The following is a 21,066-nucleotide window of genomic DNA, read 5'->3' on the forward strand; positions in this document are numbered from 1 at the left end:
ATAATTTGTCAACAGGAATTACTTCAGGTACAAGCATTTTGCAACATATTCACCTTTTGGCATCATTAAACCACTACATGCCCTTTATTTGTTAAAAGGTATATGTTAATATTCAGAGGTGCACTTCTCCATACAGATGATTCCTTAAATTGTTGTCCCCTGTCCATTAATACCACACACTAATTTGCTAGATTTGCAGATATTAGTAACGTGATGATCTGATTTCCGTTACAAGTTTAAGCAAAGGACACTGAAATACAATTCAGCTAAATGGAGGGTACAGGCATTCTTTTAAACCCAGATATTTGATTTTGCTCTGCTATGCACACAAATGTATGTGTATATAAAAAACAATTATATGTATTACATGTATCACATTATACATAGAGACAGGAAGAAACAGACAGAAAAAATGTTTTATTCCAAATTATCTGAAAACTACTGATGCAGTAAGGAAAGAAATGTACCCCTCAAATGAGGTAGCAAAAGTAAATCTGTCAGATAAGTCTCAATGGTATAATGGTCAGAGGATGCGACTCCCTAAACAGTAAAGAGCAGGTGACCGAAGAGCAGACTACCTATACACTATCTCTTAACCCAGCCTAATGGGTTCAACCCAGATGAGATTTCTATGGACACAGCCAGAGCCTACAACATGAAGTTAATGGTAACGTTATGCTTTAACACAAGTATGATCTGACATAATCCTTTTCTGTACAACAGCAAAACATTTGAGTATGTTTTTAGAACCAGCTAAGCCACTTTACAACAAATGAGCACTTCTCTGCCATGCCCAAAAGCACTCCACAAGAGTCTTAATCCACTTTCATGAGCTGTGAGGCAGGTTAACATACCATTCACACAGACCGTGAGGGCTGCTGAGCTCACTGACTCCTCGCAAGATCCAGACTTACATGAAGACCTGTGAGATTTTTAGCTTAGCATACTAGTCTGGACAGTAAGCATGCTTTAAATGCCCAAATAAGCTCACTGTGACACTACCAAATGAGATGGCCACCACAAAAAAAAAAAAAAAAAAAAAGTACATTTTTCTTCCACTTCAGCACTATAATCTTGCTATTACATCTCTCTGAGTCCTTCAGTAATAGGTACATGACTGTAAAAAAAAAATGCTCACCTGAACTTTACCTTTTTTTCCTTCCCAAACTGCAAGACACATCATCTTAATAACAGATTTTATTCCATTAAGAGTAATAAGTAGCACCATGACATTGTTCCCTGTGAATTTATACTCCTCTAAAAATTAAAAATAATCACAATTGTTTAATTCACCTTGATAACCATTGTTATCTGCGTCAATGCCACTTGCTATGGATTGTCCAAACATGCTTAAAGAATTACTGACTTGATGTCCTTGTATTCTCTACGGAGGAAAAAGAAGATAAAATTATTCTTGTAAAGTTAATCTTTCAGCTACAATATCCAATGAAAAATGGTAGTGTAAACATCCTGCTTCTGCAGGCAATCACATGCCTACCTGTGAAAGTATACCTCTGAAAGTAATATTCCTCCAGAATTTTAAACACTATATCCCAGAAGCCCTGTCTGAGGCCTCTAAAACATTTTATTTTTCTATTAAAGATTATATTAGGACTGAAATCACAGACTGTGTAAAAATTTCTGAAGTCTTTTAAAATCCAATGGTCTGAATGCTAAATTAAGGGAAAACCCTCTTCAATCTAAACTTAAGGTTTTTCTGAATTGGTTGTTTTCCACTGAAAAAGCATACCTGTGAAAATGTTGGGGTTATTCCATCTTTCCTACCATTGTATATATAAATAACTCCTTTTAGATTATCTTCTTGTGGAGCCCCAATTGCTACATCTGTGGAAAAAAACAATTTTACAGTAAACAGTTGAACAAGGTGCAGTTAAAGAAATCCAAATCACAATGCACACCATACCAGACCAAACTCATTTGACTGAATTCAAAAGCAAGTGCTAAACATTAAGGAAATCTAAAACAATACAGATCAACTAAATAATTTGACTGCCTGGAGTACTATGTTTCTGGAGAGTAAGTGCTAACTGATCCTGTGCCACTAATTTTCTGCAATAAAAAGTCTGTTCCTATAAATTCTGAATATGACCCTTAAGAGGCTATCATGGAGAGTAGCTAAAACAACTGTGGTCTTGAAAAACAATTGCCTTTTATTCTTGAAACTATGATGATTTTCCTGCATTCTGCTATTCCCAAATGGACTAAACACTGAAGTTTAGAAGAATAGAAGTGCTCTTATTACATTAACTAAAATGAACCATTTATTTTTCTCTGAAATGTCCTTAACAGCTGATAACAGGCTTGAACGGGCATTTAACATGGAAATGAAGGTGGTCCATTTGTACAAAGGAGTATGTTTTATGCTTAGATGATCTAATACCTGCAGAGTGTGTCAACATACAAATATGCAAAAAAGTGCTTGTAATAGTCCTTGCGAAAACTTCAAAAAGCTTCAGGTTTCAAATAGCCATAGTACGTTCACCAGAAAGCAGGGGGAAATGCGTTATTACATCTTAAAATTCACCCATATGAATCAGTAATTGTGAAGTTTCATTTACAAATAAAACAGAACTATCTACAAATAAATACTCCATACAGAGCACCAAACCAAAATCACGAGAAAAGCAAAGCTCTGATGATTTGGTTTAGCTGAACAGCTCTCTGATTGAATCCACATTGACTGATTCCACAACTTGGGTGACTAAAACACACAAAATATGTCTCTCCGCTGGTGAGATGAAAATAGGACAGCCAAGTTGTGCTGTCTAATTAAAACTAAACATATGTTCTTGGGGGTGGTCAGATTCTACACCAACATGCATGCCATTATCTTCACAGGGCTGATACAAAAGGCTTACATCACTGAAGCTCTGCTGTGCTTTTCTATTACTTTCTATAGACAAATGGTTTCTAGCACCCGATTTCTCTTTATGTTTTGCTTCCAGCTGTTTTTCTTACATGGAAATTTCTTTTCCTACTGCCACTCTCAATATTGCTTCCACTTATTCTTTTCAATGTTTAGCTTTCTTCAAAAGCTAATCCACTTGCTTCGACTGCCCCTGCAGTTTTACGATGCCCCTTTTACATTATATTCTCTCATACATCTACTTTGTTATATGCTGCTATTAATTTGATTTTACTTCTCTGTTCCCCAGTCATACTGTTGGCTACTACTTTCCTTTACAGTTTGTAAATATTTGGGGGGGGCAAATCCCAAAACTTGTGTGTAAAACTGTCAAGATAACTGTAAAACAGGAGATAGGGATTCTAGCAAGAGATAAAGAAACAGATTCTAAAGGAGAAAGTGGACTCTGTTAGAGAAAAGGAGACCAGATAAGAAGAAAATGACTGTTACAAGCTTTGCAGATTCCAGAGTGGGATCAAGAACACAAGACAAAGTGAAGAGTGAAAGAAGAACCCTGGATGATAACTGAAAATATAAAGGGTTATTCATAAATGTGAAGAAAGATGTGAACTTGGTAAAGACACAGCCCTGTAAAAGCTGACAGTTTTTGCACACAGGATAATAGCTCCCTGCATCCAGTCCAATTTTTGATGGAAAAAATGAAACCATTTATGAATTTCTGAACAGCAGACAATGCCGGCTGTATTTTTATCTTGTCCCTGCACAGCCTTTTTGTGCCTGCACCTCTGCTGGAGGGGAATACATGCTGCATTTCCAAACAAACTGACCGTTTCTTATTTGTATGAAACCATGACAAAATGGATAAAAACATTGGGCCTGATCCTGCACTAGGGATTCTACTAGTACCCAAATTTGTAGAATAAATTATCACCTATACTAAAGAGACAAAAGCTAATCTTTTGTTATTACACATCAATGACTGTTACCCAACTGTATTTCAAGTCAGTGGCCTAGAAAGGAATGGTCAAGTCAGCAATTCAGTCTTTTTAGCCTTCAATAATCCACTTGTTTATAGTGACGGTCCACATCTCAGCAAGAATTAAAACCAAGTGTTTAATTTTTATATTTACCTTCAAAACCATCATTATCAATGTCTCCTAGATTGGCTATGGACTCTCCAAACCTGGCTGCATATGAGTCACTCCCACTGAGCTCTATGTCCAGTTCTACCATCTTTGCCTCCTGAAGGAAAACAGAGTCAATGGCAAATTAACAGAGGCTCTTCCAGGTGACCTGCAACACTGCTCAAAATGTTAGAACTATCTTGAATGCTAGCGTGTATTCCTAATCAACACTGTAGCGAAGAAGTCAGCATTATCAAAGATTTCTAACAATATTTAGCCTAAGAACAAGAAAGAATAAGGAAATTGTTCTTTGAGAATGAGAATAGCAACGTGTTCCCATAGCAAACAGCTACAAACAGCAGCAGGCCTATATCAGAGTAGAAGGGCTTACTGCTCTGAGAAACCTGTGTGCACTGAGGTTCATTGAGCTACCCTTTGCAGCTGCGCTACACAGTCCTGCTGAGATTGTCACTGTGGTTCTAACGTTTTTGCTTTATTCTGAAATACTGTATAAGAGAGAAGAAATCTCTTCTTTTAGCTTGTTACACTATAATAACTGTGTTATTATGATTTTATTTCTTTTTTATTTTTTAAGAGAAAATACTTACAGAACCTGAATTGATATAGACATAAACTCGTCCTTCCTCTCTGATGGTACTTAGCATTGGAGCACCAACTAACAAGTCTGAGAGGCCATCTGCATTCAGGTCCACAGCACAAACTGCAGCTCCAAAGTAAGAACCAAGCTGTGTGCAAACAAGAAATCCTGTTATTTCAGACTTTGGGGAAGACATGCTAGAAGTTCTAAGGTGCAGAAAAGTAGCAAGAAAGACTTACTTTTTTACCCCTTAGTTCAAATAGAATATTTAGGTCCTTCTCAATGCTAAAAATGTATGCCTAAAATGAAAAGAAAACAAAAGCTTCCTTCAGCAAACAGTAACATGAAATACAGTCCTGTGCTTTCTCTACAGTATGTGCTACAGAATCAGCTATCACAAGGTACCACTACTTGCTTTTCCCATCTGTTCCCATTCTTTAACACCATAGTTCACAGCAGTGTTATCTAGACTATATTCCCTCCTTCCTTTCTTCGACTTTTCTCCCTGGGAGAAAACCACATTACCTGACACTTGCCTTTATTATGCTAATTTAGATTGAAAAAACATGTGTAAGTATATGGAAGAATGTTGAACAACACTATAAACAATCTCTTACTTTACCAGTCTGCTCCTGTTGGGGAGCCCCTCCAATTACTTCTGTACTGTCTGATGTCAGAAAATGTCCAGCACCAACAGAGTATCCTGTAAATTACAAATGCACCATTCAATACTGTCAATACCATACAAAGAAAAAAATGGGAACATGACGTATAAAAGCTGTCAACACCACAAATTATTGCAAGTCTGACATTCAGAACTCATGCAAGTTAGCAATGAAAACAGAAAGGAACGTTTTTAAATATAAACAAAAGGTCAATACAAACAGTAAGTTCCAGCAAGCAGAAACAAGTGTCAGAAACACTTATTTCTTCCCAGGATCTAAATTATCTGCTATACTTTAAAAGTCTCCAAAATAAATTGCAAACATCTTTTGTTAATTCATATTCTACAATCATTCGGTGATTATTCATACTGCAATACAAATAAAAACTATCACATGTCCATACAGTGCAATAGGGATGCACTTTATTCAATTGTCACTCAATTATTCTTATAACCGGACTGCAAGGAGGTGAAATGCGGGGGTACTTATGTGTCCACATATACATACACCTGTATGTGTATGTGTATATGTATATATATACAAACACAGCTTATTGTCTTTATTCACATATTAATATGTCTCCAGCAAAGTCTAATTATGTAATAAGAAAACATTGCATCAGCTTTTTTAACTGGATCCACATAAAGTATTTGTCTGCGTAGAGACAGCGCTTGACAACCGGGACCATATTTTGGTTCAGTTGTCCAGCCACAGAATTGCAAACTGAAGGCTGACGCCTTAATCTGTAGCCACACCAGTCATTGTTACTCTTCCCAAAATGTGTTAAGGCTAATTTGAAACAGAAAAGACAGTTAACATATTCTGCTACTCTCGCATTTACTGAATTTCTGTTGATTTTCACAGCACACAGAGAAAATGGATAAATCATATCAGATCAGATAAGAACGGGCCTTAAATCCTTCATCTGTGAAGACAGCTGTCTAGAATTCAAGCTTTCTTAAGGCCAGCTTTTTATTTTCATATTTTAAGCTAAAATATGCAAACAAGACAATTTATCATTTAGAGGTCAATACCTAGTTTTTACATACTCAACCAAAAAATTAAGCTTGACTAGATGAACCTTCGTTTACCTCCTCTGATCTTTATTTTATAGTTATTTTGGTTTTACTGAAGTGTAAATATTTATAATTGTTATTGATAAATGAACTTTTAAAAAAATAAAGTCACCAAAAGAAACTGTCGTCATCAGAGCACACAGATTTCTATTGTGGCATTCAAATGTTAGGGGGAGGAGGGGAAATCACGTAATTGACCCTTTAAATTTAAAGGCATAATCCAACAAGATTTTATTTCCAACCCCAGTATTATCTCCTCTTCTGCATTACTAAAGATTGGCTTACTACCTTAAAATCCTCTGGCTTTTCATTGCCTCCCTTTTTAATGATAGATATTATATTGACTTCTCAGTTTTCTCAGATTCCTAAAAGAAACTATCAATTATTTTGTGATTTCTTTACAGGATTTTGTTAAGTATCTCAGGTTACTCTTACATCAGGCCCAGCTGATTTGTAAAACCAACTTATCTAATCCTCTCCCCACTTGCTCCCCAGAAAAGTTCTTATACAAGCTTTTAACCACTTGCCTATATTTGGTTTTTGGCTGTCAAAGAGTTTATTCATTCATTACAGAGATTCTCACCCTTATATTTGCAGGAGAGAAATCTGGATAAGCTTTTTCCCAGACAGGTGCAATATTTTGCCACTAAATGTTAGTGGTAGGCACCCTCTAAAATTTTTAATTTGTCCTATGAAAGGTTAGAAACATTACTGATTAACTTTATTGATCTGGGTATCTAATCACCTTTTACACCCAGCATCTTTTGCTTGAGTTTTCCTCAGAGCCCAGCTGCAGCTTTTGCAAGGCTCAGTACTGACTTCTAAAATGTTAGACATTTTATATTTCCCAATATTTATTTCATAACTTATGCCTGCTTCCTATTGCCAAAAGACTAAAAAAAAGGAATGTTTATCCACATGAACTAGATCTATGAACGGGAAAACGCAAAAAAAAAAAAAAAAAAGAAAAAAAAGAAAAAAGGCCACAGGCAAAAGCAGTCTTCCTTAACAGTTCAAGAAGGACAGATAGTCTTAGCGTGTAGTGTGAAAACTAAAGTTGTTGATGGTTCTGGCATACAACCCTACAAATTCTAGCACTAAATCCAGCTAACCACTGGGTTAAAGGAACATGTATAGGAGCTGTGTGGCCTTCATTGTAGATGTTTGTATGTGAGGTTTGCATTCCCATGTATCCAGACCAAGATATGGCAGGAATAAAAAAATAAATTATGATTGGAGGCAAGTCAGTCTCTTAAGATCATAGCATGCTTCCCCCTTATTGAAAATATAATTAGGTCTTGTTTCCTTTCAGCCTTCACTGTAATAAACTTTTTACATTTCTGTTACATGTGAAAGCACATCTTTTGCTATAAAAACATTTAAGTATTTCAGACTTAAGAGCCAAGTGCAAACTGCTACTAATCAGAAGCATCTCTCCCCCTTCTATAGCAAGAAATGATGGAAAGTCAGTGCAGAGATGATAGAGACAGAAACAATGTTTGAAAAGCTTCCATGTGAAAATAACAGAAGAAGCCTTACAATATTTAACAAAAATCAGAGCATGTCTATAGAAATGTCACTCCTGGGATTAACATAGCAAATACTGAGAAATACTGTGCACTGACTTCAAGATCAACTATTTAGCTTAGACTTTGATTTATATATTTATAAAGTATTAAATGTTTGAAGTACCTAGATAACTGCCAAATTTCACTTGGTTATTTGAATCTGTATAAGCATGGATTGTATTTGCAGTTGTATTGTATACAAAAACAGAACCAGTCCAATAAAATGATCCAGGGGCTCCCATTATAATTAAGTCCTAAAAGAAAAATAAAACATAGCTATGTTATTCACGTTTAAGTATTCATGAAGATAGCAAAACAAGTCAAATGCTTCTCTTTAGATCTCCTGTGAACTCAGTGAAACGATACTGGAGATGTATATAGCTCAGTGCTCCAAGATTACCACCAGATCACAGACACCATTTTTCAGACTTTCTAAAAATATGCTTCTTGAAAAACGTTGATCTGGGAACATTTTGAAAGAGAGCATCAAACTGTACAGTTTCATCTCAAAATGATTTATTTTTTTTTTTTAGAAATCATAAACTTAGAGTGCTTAGAGTGCAGCATTGATTAAATACAGAATATTACTTTGCAAAGCAAGAAGGTAAGCCTTATTAGCATTACTGTTATATGAAATAGATTAAAGAGAACAATAAAACTTCATACTCTGTTATATGCATGCTTTTTACCCCTGAAAGGTAATTTTGACTTTTAATTCCAGAATAAAAGTAATTTTGAATATAAAAGTATTCTTGGTTAGTTTGGGAATTATCATGCAAGTATTATTAAGATTCCATTAAAAAGAAATGAGATGAATCTTATTTCTTCAACAACAACAAAGGCAGTGCTAATGTTTGTGTTCACATACAACTTTAACATATGTGTATATTTACATACATCTGTGAGAAATTTTGTATCTTCAATACACACCCCAATGTAAAAACTAGATATTCCAGCCTGGCATGACCCATGGTTTTCTCCAAACTTTCGCACATGATCTGGGTATGGGCAAGAAATATTAAAGAGGATGAGAAACATGCAGTTTCAGAATTTAGTACTAAGTCTTAAAGAGAAGTTGAGACAAGTTTAACCAAACTCAACCAAAAAAAAAAAAAAAAAAAAAACAAAACCCCAAAAAATCAGTTTTCAGTTCTGTAATAAAAGTAAAAATACTGTTTTCCCTGGTATAGCCTTTAGCTTCAATACCCTATTGTAACAAATGCAAAGCACCATGTATCACTTGATCACAGCTGCCTTTGAAATCTTGTGAAAGATTATAGTTTTCTTTTTAAATGATTCCAAGTAAGTAATACACCAAGTGAAACAGTATAAATTGAGCAGCACAGATGGATAAACTCAACTCCTCTCTTCCACTCAGTGTATAATCCAGGCAATCTGATTGACAGGCTTACGTGTCTTGATGGAAATTGCCCCAGTGCTCCATTAAGATTTTGAAGGGCTTGTAATATGGATATCTTAGAAACATTGGCACCTAATATCCTCAGTAGCTGTTTTTACATCCAACATGCCCAGCTCTGTTTTCCTTCTTCTCCTTGCTAACTGCCTCCATCAGGATTCCCTTTGTCTCATCCCTAGATCTGTTCACCTGAGCACTGCTGAAGAGAAAAGCATGATTTCACCAACATGCCGAGCAGTCCACAAAGCCAGCAGCGGGATGTCTGATGGCATTACTCTACTGGTCTGCATGAAGAAGGCAGATTGTCAGCTCTCTCTTGCCTTGGCAAGGGACAGGGTCACAAGACTGTTCTCCTGGATGGGAGGGATGCATGCAAGGGAAGGCAGGGATGGCCTTGTTTGAAAGTTTATGGTCTTGACTTTTATTCTGCTCCTGCGGTCCTCTGAGGAAGGACTGCCGAAGGTCTTGTGCCATGGCAGTAGCCTTGGCAGGAGGAGATGTAGGAACAGGGATGCACAGTGTTGGACACGGGACACGGTGTTGTGCTGAGGAACCACAAGCATTCATCAGCAAGTATTCTGATGCTTGATTTAAACTATTTGTTTTGCCTGTTGAAAGCAATTTTTCCTAAAAGTGATAAACATCTTACTATCAAAGTTATATCACAGGTTGGGTTTATAACATCAGTACACTGTCTTCAAGCCTTTGGCTGCAGAAATGCTGCCCAGAGTAACACAGGCTTCTCACAAATCTGCACCTCTTAATTTTGTATCTTTTCCTTCCCTAGAATGGACCCAAGCATTCTGCTTACCTATATAGCACGGGCATATTCTTCTGCTCAGTTCAGTTCGAAAATCAGAAGAGATAGCAAAACAAATACCGTACGGCAGTTTGTGTTCATTTTTTATGTAAAAGATATTTTTCCATCTGTGTCCACAAGCCTATGGATAAAAAACATGACGTTTGACACACAAGCATAACAGTTATGAAGGTGGTCTGACAAATGGACTCGCAGCTCCAACGGTTAATACATACAACAATAGATCCGTTCTCTTTTGGCTGCCTTGATAAGCTGACGCCCAGCCACTGATTATCGCGCTCTTCCACACAGGTCTTCCCACAGCGCTCTCCGTTGGGGTTGCCTACGACACAAAGACCAATGTGCTGAACAGAGGATGAGCTGAAAGGCCACGTGGTGGCTAACAGGAGAGCTCTATGGGGAGACTCAGGCAGTCCCAGTTTGGTGGACCTGACCCCATCTCTGTCTTGCATTGGTTGCATATACTTTTCACATGCTTGAGCAAAGGTAGGGTTGCATGAAGCCAAAGGGAGCGTGCTGGTTCTGAACAGGGCAGGTTAGGCAGTGAGGACTGGCTTCTCTGTCATTATTGAAACGAAGATAGAAAATGATGTTACACTCAATCTGATTAAGATTTTTTTTTTTCTTACGTAGCCTCTCTTTCATAAATTATATCATAATGAAATATTCATTATGTAATAATGAGACTATCCTAGGGTTGTTTTCTCAAGTGTTCTTCAGCCTAAAGGTTTCTTATAAACAGAAGTAGTACCCCTGAGTACCCCTAAAAACTAGCCTAAAACAAACATTTCTTCAACTTCTTTCTAAACTATGTATCAATTGGTAGCAGATCTTAAAATTATCTCTACCGCAAATGGCTATCAAGTAAAGTGCTGTAATACCACTGCAGTCTTTACAGGGGATATAAAATCACTGTGTCTACTTGCCCTGTGTACACCTTGCACTGCTGCATTTATTTAGCAGTAGCTCTTTCTTTTGTATTTTTAGTAGTTTTTTATTGCTAGTTTTATAGTTTTTTTTTTTTTCTTCTTAAGGAGAGTTAATTTTTAAAACCCTAGAGAACATAGTGAAATTTCTTCGAACTCCCCCAAAAGATTACAGTACTACCAAGCTAGTAAATATTTGCTTCCTCCTAGAATGCATCAGGACTACCTATGGTAAGACAAAGCTACACATGTAAAAGTATTTTCTGTTATATAAAGAAAGCTTTTCATTCTTAGTAGTACCTACTACATGCTCAGGAGAATAAACACACTGAACTGGTATTTTTTATGCATCTCCATGACACAGCTTATGAAAAAAATGCTTATAAAATAAGGAAACACATAATGTCATTTGAACAAGTTGTTCTGTACAACTTTTAAGACTTTCCTAGACTCACAGCTAGTGATGAACCGTAACTTTTGAAGTTTTTGTTGCAGTTACCCAGAAGATGGCGCCAATACAGATCAGAGGACCAATGCTACAGGTGACATTGAGAGGGGAAAAAAATCCACCTCCATCCCCCAAACTGCACTGCCATCAGAGCTGAAATTTATTATTGTCATTTGACAGTTTAAATAAATGCAGTCCTAATTTAGTGGATTTGTTGAAATTCTTTTGGAGGAGACACAACTGCCAATATTGAGTAAGTATGGAAACAGAACAAAGCATCTATCTAGTCTATTCAGTGACCAGTGGACAGATGAATGACTTTGCTGTACACATCCTTAAAATTAACACTGTTTTAAATAATTTTGTACCAGGATGTCGCAGAGTGTGTTTGTGTGTTTTTTTTTTTGTTTTGTTTTTTTAAAACCAAAAATACCCCATTCATGGTATCAAGACAATTCTTTATCACAGTAAAAAATAAATAAATACAAAAACAAAACAAAACACTCAGGAGAGAAGCAGCTGCAGGAATAAAAGCCAACAGTCATCCTTCTCTCGGAGCTTGTTCCCTACAGTTTTGTGACAGGCCTAGCATTGAACAGCTGTGTGAAGAAACTGTTGCAAGGAGTTTTTCTTCTTCCATGCTACTTCTACTCTACTTCATTTTCCAAATACTGTTTTTTCACCCTGTTTTGGTGGAAAGACCAAAGCAGAGCAGTCAGAAATCTTGCATCACACCGCAGTGAGGACGATGCACACTGACCAACACAACTGTGCTCTACCTTCTTCCTAAAACACTTCCCTTCACGGGATGAAGAGGCACCTGACCCTTCTTCATCTCCTCTTTACCACTTCCTCCTCCCCCATGTGCTTTTCCCCACAACACCGAGGATATACATATGTGAAGTCCCTGTAAATAGGAACCAAGCTCAGCACTTACAATGACATCACATTCAATTGTCTTTGGGCCAAGAGAACTTACGTTGCTGGACTTCAATGAATATCTGTAGGTCACCTGAGCAATGGTAACTAACATGTGGGCTCTTACTCAAAACAAGCATGAAGTAAAATGCCTTACTTTAAGCATCTACTACAAAGAAGTTGATTTTTCCGCAGGCCATCAGTTACTGAGGTTTGAGTGATAAGCTTCTGAATTCTCCCACACTGCTAACATCAGGGACATGAATTTCCATATACTGAATACATCTCTACCCTCCCATCCTGCAGCAATTTTGAGACAATTTTGGAATTTAGTTTGGGAATTTAATTTTGGTATTGTCATTTAGAATACTTCACTTCCTAAGGGAGGTGACTTCCATAGTTTCCATGAATTACAAAGCATGTTAATCTAAATGAAGTCTCCTCAGAAAACAAAATTCCATTACATTCCCACATGCAGGAATTAATATACCCTTAAATCAGAAAAGCCCCTTCTGGCAACTCCCTTTCCAGCAATACGTTCTGTCCTCTTATGACAAGGACTTACTTGGGATTTGTTTTATAGTGTATTTGAGTTTGCAGGAAATGAAAAAGGAAAGCAGACCAGTGTCATAAGTTTAGATCTCTGGAGGGTTTATGAGCCTTCTTGTCAGAAAGTCAAGCAAAACCAGCTAACGTAGAAGACAGAAGGAAGCTTTGCTTGATCCAGTGTCCGATGCATTCCCATATGCATTTCAGAGGCCCGTAACAAAAAAAGCACCACCATTCACTCTTGCTCATTGGGTTATATTCCCTTTTCCCTGGGCTCCACCACATGTTCTTGATGCAGGTTCCCTTTGGACCTCAGCTGATCTGCTGCCTTATGTTTCCTCTCTTCCTCTGCCTGGCAAGTATTCAAACACCTTAAAAATGTTAGGCCTTTATGGGCAAGAGAAGGGTGAGCCTGGCATCTTCAACATGGTGATGAGCCCCTGCTCCGTGTAGGACATTGCAAAAGCTTTATCTAATGAGAAGAGAAAACACTGCATTCTGCACAAGCAACAGAGCAGCACTGCATAAGCTCAGAAGGACACAGCAGCTTGATCGCCTCAGGGAAAAGGAGCACGCGTTGTCATAAAGTCACTGAGAGATAAGTAATTGCCCAGTCTGTGTACATTACACAGCTGGAAGATACACTTCTGCTATAATCCCTGCTGCACGCATCCACAGAAACAGCATAATCGCATACAAATAAGGTCAGAACTTGAAAAGCCACTTCTAGCTCTGGCCTCAAGGACTCTAATACAGATGTCTGCAATGTCATCTGAGAAACCAGGTTTATATAACTCGCTCCAGTGCCTTCCATGCCAAACAGCCTCCCATGATCCTTTTTATCCTCCCAGAACTCCTTTAATGCTAACTGATTAAACTACAAAGTCTACTGCAAAGATGACAGGCCTCCTGATGTCCTGCTCCTAGGTGTCAGGGCCTCACCAGACTCTTTTCATTTGCCCAAGGCAATCTTCTCTCTTTTCAGCGATTTGCTAAGTCTTATTCTTCCAATGCCCCCAGAACCACTTCCACCAAAACACACCAGCTACATGAGAACTGCTTCTATTACTCTGTAACAGGCTGAGACCCAGAATGTCCTGTCCTCCTTCCACAGTAAGGACATTTCCAAGTAGATCACTGGCAGAGTATAATCGATGCAAGTGAGATCAAAAAGCCAAAGTATCAAAGGCAAAACTTACTGAAATCAAAGCTGAAGAAACACAGGTCTGCCTTTTGGAGAAAGCCATTAACTGCTCACTTTTCCATTGTAACGATTCAGCTGGGGGAGCTAGAGGGCAATTTGTTCATAGGTTAATTGCAGCTGGGACTTCTTGGAAGGGTGGAAGGCTGATACTGTGGGCAGAGCTTGCTGGCCTGATTTTAAAAAAACATGCACTGCGTTTACTGTATGTATTTGTAGTTGAAACTTTTTGTTTTGTTTTGTTTACGCTTGATGGCAATTTTTGTAACTAGTTTGCTGTCCAGTTAATCATTCTCAGTTACAAATACGAGAGCAATTTTCTTGAAGAATTTCTGTAACATTTTGCAAGTCCAAAATGTAACAGGTCAAAACATCTGAAGAACATTGCGCAAGTCCCCTTGCAGTAATGTATTACTACCCCCAAACTGACCTGGACAAGGCCTTGAAATTGAAACACAAGCTAGCAGACTGATGGTGTTCTGAGTAACATACCTGAGGCATTCTATGTTGTATTTGTGCCTACAGATGGATTACAAGCCTCTGCATCTAACATAAGCCATCACCGAAAAATACTCCAATTATGAATAAATCAGTAGACTTGAATATTTGAAACCACTGACAGAAGTACTAGAACTAGAAAAGCAACTGAAAACTTCGCTCCACTGTTCAACCATCACAGTGAGATTTAAAAGTTTCAATGAGGGTCTGTGAAGACAAACATTTACTAGTGTATCTCATGACTCCCCTTGGTTCTTAAACCAGCCCACATCCCTGTGACACTCTGAACAACAGTAAAATTCTCTAAAGTATGCCTAGATGAGTTATTTTCGGATGCTTGGATGACTGTAGCATAACACTGTTCCAACCAAGTCTTTCTCTGTTGAGCAATCACATAGAAACGTGTGACATAGAAAACACAATAACAGTTTTATGTGATCAGAGGCTTCTTAATTGTGCATGAATCCTTCATTAATTAGTTAAGCCAGTTTCAAGGCTACTTTAGTGAAAAATGGCAACAAAGTGTTTTAACATGTTTATGTCTAAGTACTTCAAATCTGTTTATTACAGAGTTCTGACATTCAGAAGAAGGAAAAAAACAAATAAGACTTCTGTTGCCTGTTGTCACCTCTATATTTCTATGACACAGGATCAGAAACTTATTACCTCAGAGATTCTTTTACTGAAAGAAATGTGAATCCAGGTATTTAAGAGAAAGATAAAAATGGCTATTTCTCAGTTTGCCTGTCCCAGCAGTGTAATATATCCCTGCACATTTTTCACAGAAAAATATCCTTTTCTACGAGCTCAGAATCCAAACTTGGCAAGAATCCAAGCAGAAAAAAGAACAAGGAGGTCACTGACAGAAAGACATGGTGTTGATAAAACCATTATGTCCCAAAGTTGCTGACAGCCTGAATGAGTTAGACAGGAGATAATTAAGTTCAGCTTTGCAATTGCAAATTCCCTTGTGTATTTCTGTGACCGCTCAGCAGGATGACAGAAACTTAACGAAGCTCAGATACTAATCTACTTCATTTACATCTCATGCACCACAGTATGGTTTGGCTTCTTTATTGACCTTACTTCTTGTTTTAGTGGAACACTTCTTTGAAGTACCTATGCAACTTCAGAAATACTTTTGAAGGACCCATGTGATTTCAGAAATACTGTTGATGTACCTTAGTGTTATAAAGATGTCACCTATCACTAATGAAAACAAACATTTTGAAAAAACGTCTTGTGGTATTACTGTTTTTAGAAGTGCAGGACAAGAGAGTAAACATTGTTGCGCAACCTACAACCTCTAAATCCAGGGACGGAAGTGGTGTTAAACTAAGCCCTTGGTACCACATAAACATTTTCGTTCACCTGTTGCACCGTTTCATTTAGAAATCCCTAAGCTACTGAAGAAAAGCCTACCAATTTCCTTTGTTAGAGGCTTTTGTCTCTCCACTGGCTAAATGAATAAGTCAAGTACTGCAGAGGTATTGCAGCTTTCAAAGAAGTTAAAACCTTACTACCCTTTGCCTCATCACAGTGAGGGGCTGTTTTAGCCTCCAATCCAGTAGGGCCTTAATGCCTTTTTAGCATATACTCTTTTACCCATTTAGTTATCTCTTTGGCTTTTCCAAGCCTCTTAAACAAGCAATTGGAGAAGAAAGCTCTTTCTTATATATTATTTTTCCAATAGATCTGATGTTGGAATGAAATCACTCAGGAAAAAAAAAAAAAAAAAAAAAAAAAGAGGTTTGGGCTGGAATAACTTTAATTGCAGTTTCCACGAGCAACTGCTTGTATCTTAGTTTTCTGTAGTTCAGTTACAAAATATAACTCTTGCTTCCGTCTGTAGAAAAAAAGTTGATAGAACCCACCAATTCTAATTTTCTAGAGAAATTACTGTTGTAACTTTTTTTTTTTTTTGTAACAGAATCCTGCATTCTGTCCTCAAAGCACATCAGTTCATGGTGCGTTATCATTTCCACTGGTTTCAAATATTTTGAAAACTCTTTCCCGCGCTTCTTATCCTCACTGGGCGGCGAGTTCATGGTTTTAACGGCTTAGATAGTTTTGGTTACAGCGGGAGAGAAAGTTCAGGAAACTTTTAACATGCAGCGTGGAGGTAGAGTGAAGGTACCATATGCAAGGAGGACAAGAACAGACCCCAAGGCAATTCAGGCATATTCACGGTAACCCATCGCAAAGCGTGCTCATTTTGAGCAAGTACCAGAAAAACGCATCCAGTTACACCTTCTGGGACTGTGGCAGCAGAGAGCAGTTGGGTTAACACAGGAGCTGGAAAAACTGCCTGGGTCACGAGTAGTTTTGGTGCCCAGAAAGAGGATTTACCCAGCGGGTTGCGCCCACCCGGGCTCCCACAGGGCGGCTTCGCGCAGGGATGGCCGGGCACATGGTGCCAGCCCCAGCCCCCTCTGCCAGCTGCGGCCGCTTAACGCAGAGCCGTGAGGGGAGGCACCGACTCCTCAGCGAGGCTCTGGGAGGTGCGGGACTCCCCTACGGTCCGGCCCGATGGGGCAGCCGCACCGGGCTCGCCTTTGGTCCCAAGGTGGTCGCCGGTTGCTCTCAGAGCGGCAGCGGAGGCACAGACAGACAGACCGACAGACCGCCCGCCGCCCACTCCCTCCCTTCCTCCCTCCATCCCTCACTCACCCAGCTGGAGCTGCTCGCACTGCCCGTGAGGGTTGCTCCCGATCCGGCACCGGAAAATGGCCCCGGGGCTGTCCACCGAGCTGTTGGCCGGCCAGCTGGCCCGCGGGGCGCCCGCCACCAGCCTGCGGGGCACAGACGGCGGCGTGAGGGGCCGCGGGGGGGCTGCAGGCTCCGGCTCCCCCCCGGCAGCCCCGTCCGAGACTCACCATCGCTCCTCGCCGTGGCTGTGCAGCAGCACCGAGTACCCGAAGAAGGTGCCGGTGCCCCCGCGGAACAGCAGCGGGTACCGGGTGTCCAGGTTGTAGGGCCGCGCCGTCGGCAGGCGCTGCCCCAGCAGCAGCAGCAGCGGCAGCAGCAACGGGGCGGCGCGGCCCGCAGCCCTCCCGCAACTCCGCATGGCTCCTGCCGGCCGCAGGCACCCGGCCGCCCGCCTCCCCGCTCCGCTCCGCTCTGCTCGGCGAGGGGCAGCGCCGCCCCCGCCCTGCCCTGCCTTGCCCTGCCCTGCCCTGCCCCGGCACCGGGCAGCCCGCGCCCTGCTCCCCGCCGGGCCGAGCCGAGCCGGGCCGGGCGGCTCCCTCCCTCAGTCCCCGCAGCCGTGCGGGGTGTCCCCTGCGGAGGGGAGGGGGGGGGACCGCTCGGCCGTGCCGCCGCCTCCTCCCGTGCCGCGGCAGCCCCTCGCCCTCCTCAGGCGGCGGAGATCGGGTTTCTCCCCGCCCCGCCCGCGCACAGGGGTGCTGCAGGACGGGGCACGGCCTCCGAGCCTCCCCCTCGGGCCTCCCCGCGGCCCCCGGGAGCCCCTTGCCCGGTGTTCGGGTTGGGGGGGGAGGGGTTGGGAGATGGAGGGAGGCTGTTCCCAAAATGTCCTCGCCGGCTTCCTCGCCCTGGCGCGTTGGATTTCCCGCTCCCCTGAGCGCGTCTGCCCCGAGTCCCGGCGTGGAAATCCAGCCAAGCCCGGGTCCGTCCTCAGGGAGGGAAACTGCGGTCAGATGTGTGCCTTCCTTTTGGAAGTTGAAAAAGTCCTCGTGTCTGTGCTGCTAGCCTTCCTGGCCCTCGGCCGTTGCACTGGGGGGTACTCCCGGGCCCCCCTCTCGGTGGGGAGGTACCAGAGGTACCAGAGCCCCCAAAACAGCGTCCTAACGGCCGAGGACAGTCCTGAGCCCCATCCTGCCCGTGTTGCACAGGACCACTCCCTGCCGATGACTTCCTTCCCTGTGGGATGGAATCAGAACAACCCCTGGCACTTTTTTCACATTTGAAAATGAAATTTCACATTCCTGTTCAGTTTTGCATTCCAGCTGAGTAGCTGGTAAAGTTACCATCCGGTCTGCTGGACTGCACAGGAATAAAGAAAAACTTGAACATCATGCAGGAGACCTGATGCTTAGCAGGCCCTGTAAAAGGCTCCCTTGATCTTAGTAAGGAGCTTGGTTCTGTGTGTTTCCAGAGTCAGTCACTGAGTCTCGGTTTAGCTCACATTGGGTTGGGTGTGTGTTGAAATCAAGGCTGTTACTCCACAGATAAACCTTGCCTTGCTGAAGTCCCTTGAATAGCAGGGCTTCCCCACTGCTGCAGTACTACAGTAGCACAGCTACGCGCTATGGTAGTTTCAGTTACAGGTACAAGAGCATAAGCAGTTCTTCAAAGAGGAAAAATTAGTTGCAAAGACTATTTACTGTAGCTGGGAGACATCCACTGTCATTTCAACTGCTGAATATTACACGCATTAGAAATAACTGTGAGATGGTAGAGTACCAACCCCAAATAGAAATTCAGAACATGGCATTTTAAGCTTCTTGGAATAAAAAAACCCTCTCATTTCCAGTCAGTTAATCAAAGTGTGGAAAAAATAACACTTCTGCTAAATGCAGAGCAACTACCAGAGTGGGACACTGAGTGATACATCTTGTCCTTCTAAGCGCATTCAGGTGTATAATGCCTGTAATGGGATTAGTGCATTGCAAGGTCTGACAGGCGGTCAGTCAGTCAGCACCGTGTCTTTTTTTGAAGTACTCATGTCTAGAACCATCAGAGGGCTTCCCTGGATAGCACAGGTGTGGAGCAGTGACTGTTTCATGTAAAGGAGCTAAACAGCCCCTCAGCAGCCCTTCATCTTCCTTCCAACTACTGACATCAAAGGAGTTATGACAATCAACAGCAGCTGTGAATCTGCATTTCTACTAGGCAGGTTTTCACTGTCATTCTGAAAGCAGCAGAACAGGCATGATTCAAATCTGAAAAGCTAAATTGTGGTTTAATTGAACCACCATTTCACCACTATGCTGACCACTTAGCCTGGTTTTGGGGACTTCCAGGCATTTCTCCAAGAAATCATTACAATTCTTGGGTTTGTTTCTTGTTCACAAAAAAGGACACAAAGCTCTATCCCTTGAAAATCAGAGAGGGGAAGAGCCATCTCTCAGCCTCCTTTACCCTGGCAATTTTATGGTCTAGGAATTTCTGTCCTTTCTGCTCTCTCTCATGACCAATTTTATGTCTATCATTTTGAATATAGCTGATGCAGAAAACATGAATGCAACCAAGCAATCTCTTTGCAGCTGTGTTTCTAAACATTTGGGGGGACCCCACCCTAACCCTTGAATATGTGACTTGTTCCTCACACTAGGTATTGCGGCTTATCAACCCGTGTCATAGAAAAGGGATAAATGTACACAAGCTGTTTGTGGTAACCAGAGACAAGTTAGTCTCTTGAGACTGGTGTGGCTGAGAGTTTAGGGAAAGAGAGATGGGCAACTGAAAGTTACAGTGACTTTGTAGAACCTCCAGTCTAGTGGCTGCTAAAGAGAAAGAGGGCATGGAACTGGCAGCACAGTTGCTACATGACAAGAAGAGGTGGATCCTAAAGCCATGGGATTCAGCTGTTAGTACATAAACAGCTGTGTACTTGGTGCAGATGAGAAACTTACTGTACCTTGCTTGTCAGAAAGAGATATCTGTTTTTTCCTAGACTGTGTTAGAGTAGATGCAGTCAGGATTCACCAAATATCAAGGAAGTCTGTGGAAGGTAAATCTCCTGGACTGTGAGAAAACAGTAATTTGAGAAATACTTGAGGTTTTCAGTATCGGTCAGGTGCAGGGCCAGGCAGAAGCAATAAAACATCAATGCAAAACTAACAAAATGGTGTAAGAGAGAATTTGAGTTTCAAGGATTCAGAAAACTTGCAGAAAAGGTGCAACTAACACTGGAAGCCAAGTATTGGTATTTACAAAGAAAATACACATTTGTATTTACTTCACAAATATGGATACTGAAACTATCCTGAAATAATGAAAATAAATCCTTCCCAAAATAATCTTGCCACTATGCTATCTGGACAAGCTATCTCCCATAGTTCTCTGTGAGTTAATAACGCTAAAGCAAAATATCACGGTGACTTGCTTTTCTGCTTGATGTTGGTTCACCATCTAAGGCAATTTCAAAGAAGCTGTTGGGATGGTTTGTTACGTGAGAAAGTATATTAGGCCAGAGCTTGGCAAGCATGTTTTATGGCAGATGCATGCACTTCATCTGATTGTCCTCATCTCTCACTGCTCATGGTTGAATCATACTGCTGTCTCTTACACTGGTACTGTTATGTGACTGAGCAGTGAACCTGATGAGAGAAGTGATCTGGGTTAAAAATAACCCAGCCACCCCCACAGATCTAGATCAGTGCATGTATTATGTGGCTGCCCAGTTGGGT

The 21,066-nt window shown here is 40.8% G+C and overlaps 1 protein-coding gene across 1 annotated transcript in view; it reads right to left on the minus strand.

Moving 5' to 3' along the window:
* Positions 1–18,502, minus strand: part of ITGA4 (integrin subunit alpha 4) — a 37,805-nt gene extending 19,303 nt beyond the window's left edge. The window contains exons 1-12 of the mRNA XM_082763621.1: positions 17,572–18,502; positions 17,366–17,487; positions 10,371–10,477; positions 10,147–10,276; positions 8,849–8,916; positions 8,043–8,172; positions 5,227–5,312; positions 4,849–4,908; positions 4,620–4,757; positions 4,018–4,129; positions 1,751–1,845; positions 1,294–1,384 (exon numbers count right to left, since the gene is read on the minus strand). Of these exons, the coding sequence (XP_082619747.1) occupies positions 1,294–1,384; positions 1,751–1,845; positions 4,018–4,129; positions 4,620–4,757; positions 4,849–4,908; positions 5,227–5,312; positions 8,043–8,172; positions 8,849–8,916; positions 10,147–10,276; positions 10,371–10,477; positions 17,366–17,487; positions 17,572–17,762 (1,330 nt within the window). The 5' untranslated portion in view covers positions 17,763–18,502. The remainder of the gene's footprint in view (positions 1–1,293; positions 1,385–1,750; positions 1,846–4,017; positions 4,130–4,619; positions 4,758–4,848; positions 4,909–5,226; positions 5,313–8,042; positions 8,173–8,848; positions 8,917–10,146; positions 10,277–10,370; positions 10,478–17,365; positions 17,488–17,571) is intronic.
* Positions 18,503–21,066: the final 2,564 nt, after the last annotated feature.

The sequence above is a fragment of the Aythya marila genome (assembly GCF_965140915.1).
Source record: "Aythya marila genome assembly, chromosome: 6".
Classification (NCBI taxonomy): Eukaryota; Metazoa; Chordata; class Aves; order Anseriformes; family Anatidae; genus Aythya; species Aythya marila.